This window comes from Cebus imitator, unplaced genomic scaffold, assembly GCF_001604975.1.
Source record: "Cebus imitator isolate Cc_AM_T3 unplaced genomic scaffold, Cebus_imitator-1.0 Scaffold188, whole genome shotgun sequence".
NCBI lineage: Eukaryota > Metazoa > Chordata > Mammalia > Primates > Cebidae > Cebus > Cebus imitator.
The window spans coordinates 5047663-5053474 of NW_016107503.1; the positions used below are offsets into that span (position 1 = coordinate 5047663).

Genomic DNA, 5812 nt, shown 5'->3' on the forward strand with positions numbered 1-5812 from the left:
TACCCAGGCTGGAGTGCAATGGCGCGATCTCGGCTCACCGCAACCTCCGCCTCCTGGGTTCAGGCAATTCTCCTGCCTCAGCCTCCTGAGTAGCTGGGATTACAGGCACGCGCCACCACGCCCAGCTAAGTTTTTGTATTTAGTAGAGACGGGGTTTCACCATATTGACCAGGATGGTCTCGATCTCTTGACCTCGTGATCCACCTGCCTCGGCCTCCCAAAGTGCTGGGATTACAGGCTTGTGCCACTGCGCCCGGCCGTGAGAGAGATTTTTGAAGCAGTTTTGTTGACCACTTGGTAAAGTGATGGAAGAAAAGTATTAGTTAAGGATGACACTGATATTTCTACCTTGGGAGGCCAGGCAGATAGATGGTGAGGCCAGTCAGTATGTCCAGTGATGAATAAATAGGTCAAAATAAATATTTATTAATGTGGCCGGGTGCGGTTGCTCACGCCTGTAATCCTAGCACTTTGGGAGGCTGAGGCAGGTGGATCACCTGCGATCAGGAGTTTGAGCCTGGCCAACGTGGCAAGACCCCGTTTCTACTAAAAATGCAACAGTTACCCAGGTATGGTGGCTCACACCTGTAATCCCAGCTACTTGGGAGGCTGAGGAAGGAGAATCGCTTGAACCCAGGAGGTGGAGGTTGCAGTGAGCCGAGATTGCGCCACTGTACTCCAGCCTGTGGGACAGGAGCGAGGCTCCATCTAAAAAAAAAAAGTTATTAATGAAACAGTTAATAGGATAGTGTGGGCTGGGCGTGGTGGCTAATACATGTAATCCCAGCATTTTGGGAGGCTAAGGTGGGCGGATTACCGGAGGTCAGGAGTTTGAGACCAGCCTGACTAACATAGTGAAACCCCATCTCTAAAAATATAATATTAGCCGGGTGTGATGGCGCATGCCTGTAATCCCAGCTACTTGGGAGACTGAGGCAGGAGAATTGCTTGAACCTGGGAGGTGGAGGTTGCAGTGAGCTGAGATCTCCATTGCACTCCAGTCTGGGCAACAAGAGTGAAACTCTGTCTCAAAAAAAAATAGTATAGTGTGAAAAGCATTCCCAGAAGCAGTGGACTGACATTCTAGCTGTGTCATTAACTTGCTGGATAATTTTAGGCAAGTAGTTTAACCTCTCTGAGCCTCAGTTCCCTCATTTTTATTTGTTTATTTATTTTTTATTTTTAGAAATGGTGTCGAGCCGGGCGCGGTGGCTCAAGCCTGTAATCCCAGCACTTTGGGAGGCCGAGGCGGGTGGATCACGAGGTCAAGAGATCGAGACCATCCTGGTCAACACGGTGAAACCCCGTCTCTACTAAAACTACAAAAAAATTAGCTGGGCATGGTGGCACGTGCCTGTAATCCCAGCTACTCAGGAGGCTGAGGCAGGAGAATTGCCTGACCCCAGGAGGCGGAGGTTGCGGTGAGCCGAGATCGCGCCATTGCACTCCAGCCTGGGTAACAAGAGCAAAACTCTGTCTCAAAAAAAAAAAAAAAAAAAAAAAAAAAAAAAAAAAAAAAATCTAAAAAAAAAAAAAAAAAAAAAAAAAAAAAGAAATGGTGTCTCACTATGTTGCTCAAGCTGGACTCTAATTCCTGGGCTCAAGCAATCCTCCCGCCTCAGCTTCCCGAGTAGCTGGGATTACAGGCATCAGACATTGCGCCTAGCTTGCTCAATAATTTTTGTTTTCGAGGTGCAGTCTCGCTCTGTTGCCCAGGCTGGAATACAGTGGCATGATCTCAGCTCACCACAACCTCCACCTTCCAGATTCAAACGATTCTCCTATTGCAGACTCCCAAGTAGCTGGGACTACAGGCACGCATCACCATGTCCAGCTAATTTTTGTATTTTTAGTAGAGATGGTATTTCACTGTGTTGGCCAGGCTGGTCTCAAACTCCTGACCTTGTGATCCACCCGCCTCAGCCTCCCAAAGTGCTGGGATTACAGGCGTGAGCTATCATGCCCGGCCTGCACAATAATTTTTTTAAATGTAAGGGGGCCCTAAGACCAAAAAGTATGAAAATCACTCATCTATAAAATAGAAATGACATCAGCTTTTGTACTTTAGCTTGGTTGTTACGGAATCAAAGACTCTGTACGATCACTTCAAAAAGCTCTAGATGCAATGTAAGATGAATCATTATTACTGTCCTTAATTTTGGTGACTTTTTTTTTAAAGATGGAGCAGATTAAACGTGCAAACCGCCTTTATACTAACGACTCCATCTTCCTGAAGAAAACCCTCTACATCCCCATCCTGACAGAGCCCAGAGACCTGTTCAATGGTTTGGATTCTGAGGAGGAGAAAGATGGAGAGGAGGAAGTACAGCCAAGTAACGATCAAGTTTGGCCACACTCAACTGAGAGGAAGAAGGAAGAGACAGGAGCAGCGCGTGCCAATGGAGCAGTCCTCCCCACACCTGGCCAGGAAGCCCCCACACCCGTCCATGACCTCTCTGCCTCTGATTTCCTTAAGAAGCTTGATTCACAGATCAGCCTGTCCAAGAAGGCTGCTGCCCAGAAGCTCAAGAAAGGGCCAAGTGGGTGAGTCTTGAATGGTTCCTTTTAAGTTCCTCCCTAGACTCCTCCATTCTTCCAGTCTTAGCTAACCACAAACACAAGAAGTCAGCAGAGTGCCAACAAAGGCAAGGTGACACCGTTTCCCCGTGTGGCCCCGAGACAGCGAGCAGAGGTGAAGGCTGCTGGAATGGCTAGAGGCAGTGGGAAACTGGGTTCTGTGTTCTTATCGGAGTCAGGCAGTTAACTGTTTTCACTGCTCTGATCATCCATGAAGGAGCATTAGGGTTGGTTAGGATTTATCTAGAGGGTATAGGGACTCTTTTGGAGCAACCAGCTTATGTATGAGAAGACAGCTGCCCATGTACCTCTGACTTGGCCATTCTCAGGCGCTTCCCTTGATCTGTCACTCTTTCCCCCATTTCCTCCCCTGCAGGGTACCCGGGGAGGATGCAGGTCCCCACCTGAGCTCCCCTCGGATGCAGCAACGAGCAGTCCTAGGTCCCGTGCCGCTGACCCGTACCTCTCGGACCCGGACGCTACGGGACCAGGAGGATGAGATCTTCAAACTCTGATGTCCCCAGAACTGACTGAGAGAAGCAAGATGTTGAAGGAGAAACTTCAGGGGGAGAGGAGCCTGAGGTGAGGCGTGAGGCTCAAGACCATGGCTTACCAGCCTGCCTCCCTCCACTCCAGCCACCTTCCCCAGCCTCTTTGTCTGCCAAAAATTCCTTGGCCTGGGGCAATTTTATTGGCAAGATTAGGGAATGGGGACTGGACCTTTCCCAGTTCTTGGGCTGAATCTAGAGTTGAGTCCTTTAGACTCAGATGGCTCTTTTTATATCCCTGTTGCCTTTCCTATCCTTTTTACCATTCCCCGGCCGTAGAACAAGGAAGCAGAGACTCCCCCTCAGCTTCCTCCTCGTCTCCAACTATGTGACATAATTTATTTGGTGCTATATTGAAGTAGTATTTATTTGCTATATTTTATACCTTCCCACTCTGAGCTGAAAAATGGAATCTCTGTAGCCCTGTGGTGAGGAGAACCCGGGCACAGTGAGCCAGTGACTGCTGGTTCTCCACCTTCCCCGCCTTGTTAGCCAGACTGTTACTGAGGATGAGGCAGTCAGTGATCCCGCCCCCCACAGAGAATGATGACTGCCGGCCTTTTCTCCAATCTCAAAGCCATATATTTGGGCTGAGTTGTTTTTTTTTTTGGTACCCCATTCCTTTTGAATGGGCTCAGTCTTGACTCATCGATTCCCTGTAACTTTTTCACAACTCTTGACTCTTAGAAAAAGCAGCACTGTGGGGACCTGAATGCTGCATCCTACCAGTTCACCCTTCTGCCCTGTTCTCAGCCTGTGGTCGGGGGAACCGGTGGAAGAAGGCTTTCCTTGGGGCTGGAAGAGGAAGCCAGTTGTGGGAGTCGCTTTGTCCCACCCCCCGCCCAGAGCCCTCTGCCTGTGCTTCCTCCTCGCTGCGTATTTATTTGCCATTTGTAGCACTGATCTATGGTACCGTTGTTTTGTTTGTTTCTTAAACAGAAGTAGGCAAGGGAACCTCAATCATAATGGAAATCTGCCTCAGTCTCCCGTTTGGAAATGATGAGAGGCGAGCTAAGTGGTGTTTGTGTTTCTACACCTCCTTTCTTCTGCGATGATTATAAGGTGTGAGAAGCTGGGGAGATTAAACACTGAGCCCTGTGCATATTTTAGTCGTTTTATTTCCCCTGCGAGAGGCTCCCTTGCCCTGGCCCCTTCCTCCTCACGGCAGCAGCGCCTCTGGCATCTGTCCCGGCTCTGTCTCTAAGGCGACCTTCCCCTCTTCTGTCTTTAGTGTCCCCAAAGGGGTTACATGGCCTGTGCCTCCTTTCCTCGGTTCACATGGGAGGGGGCTTCCCTGTTTCAGAAGTCCCTCGCGGGAGAAATACAGATCCAAGTTTCACTTCACCTTTTTCAGGCGGCTCTGTTTCCTGTCCTGGGGCTGGAGAGGGACAGAGGCCTCGCCCCTCCGCTGCGCCTTCTCCACCCGCAGCTTGGGGGCGGGCTGGTCTCAGAGTCAGGAGCGCTCTGGGGAAGGAATGAAGCCTGAGGACGGAACAGCGTTAGTACCGGAGGAGCGGGGTTAGGAAGCCCACTCGTGTCTCAGTCAGCCGCTTTGCCACGGTGGCATGCACTGGGTTCGGGCTCTCAGAGCTTCCCCTCATCCAGCATCTTCCTCAGCCCGTCGCAGATCTTGCCGAGGTGCTGAGTGAAGTCAGGCCCGTAGAGGGCCGTGAGCAGGCCGGGGTCGGAGAAGTGATCGAACACGTGGCGGATGCGGCCGTGTGACTTGGGCGTGAGGTGGCGCTCCACTAACTCCAGCAGCGCGTCCCGGCACTCGGCCAGCAGGCCAGCCAGCACCGCGGCCTCGAAGGTGAAGTCCACCTCGCCAAAGCTAAGCGCCGTCATGGCACCCTGCCGCAGCTTCTGGCGAAAGCGCGTAGCCAGGGCCAGCTCGCTGGGGCCAAAGGAGCCATTGCGGTGCAGCACAGCCACCTTGACGGCCACCTTGATCAGGTCCTTGATAACGCGCTGGGCCTGGGGCCGGCTGTGCGTGTACTCCTTGGACACACGGTACAGCTCGTCCAGCACCTCACTGCTCGTCTCATCTATGAAGAGATGAGCCACAGACCGACCCGCCATCTTACTCAGCAGCTTCTTCTCTGCTTGCAGTGCCAGACTCTTCGAGCTGAAGGACTCCATGGGTCCTGGAGTGTGGTCAGTCACTAGAAGAAAGGCCACAGGCTTCCTTAGAAAGAGAGAAATGGCTTTTCCCCTTTCTGTTGCTTCTTTAGTTTCCATGTCATCATCATCATCTTTGGCATCCTCCCCGCTGCCCCCTGGGACCCCTCAGTCCTCCATGCCTTGCTCCTGCTTTTTCCCCTGAGTGCTGTAGGAAATCTTGACTCCAAAACAGCCCAGGGGAGTGGCGACAGCTGGAGGAATGTGGGCACACGGGAGGCTAGCCCAGCACCAGTTACATCTCAAGGGGAAGTAGGGTGTTGCAGTGAAAATAGGTATTCTTTTTTTTTGCTTTTTTTTGTGATGGAGTCTTGCTCTGTCACCAGGCTGGAGAGCAGTGGCACAATCTCAGCTCACTGCAACCTCCACCTCCCAGGTTCAAGCAATTCCCCTACCTCTGCCTCCCAAGTAGCTGGGACTACAGGTGCGTACCACCACAACTGGCTAATTTTTTTTTCTAAGATGCGGTTTCACCATGATGGCCAGGCTGGTCTTGAACTCCTGACCTC

General features: G+C 51.4%; 2 protein-coding genes across 5 annotated transcripts in view; one reads left to right on the forward strand and one right to left on the reverse strand.

Annotated features, from left to right (window-relative positions):
* The window catches only part of LYSMD1 (LysM domain containing 1), an 8292-nt gene extending 4065 nt beyond the window's left edge, over positions 1-4227 (forward strand). For 2 of the 3 annotated variants that reach the window (XM_017546292.2, XM_017546293.2), the window contains exons 3-4: positions 2180-2544; positions 2954-3808. In XM_017546292.2, coding sequence (XP_017401781.1) covers positions 2180-2544; positions 2954-3092 — 504 coding nt within the window. In that variant the 3' untranslated portion in view covers positions 3093-3808. Of the gene's footprint in view, positions 1-2179; positions 2545-2953 lie in introns of all 3 variants that reach the window. The other variant, XM_037744903.1, reaches the window with a different exon arrangement.
* The window catches only part of TNFAIP8L2 (TNF alpha induced protein 8 like 2), a 3203-nt gene continuing 1616 nt past the window's right edge, over positions 4226-5812 (reverse strand). For both annotated transcript variants that reach the window (XM_017546294.2, XM_017546295.2), the window contains exon 2: positions 4226-5287. In XM_017546294.2, the coding sequence (XP_017401783.1) occupies positions 4710-5264 (555 nt within the window). In that variant the 5' untranslated portion in view covers positions 5265-5287 and the 3' untranslated portion in view covers positions 4226-4709. The remainder of the gene's footprint in view (positions 5288-5812) is intronic.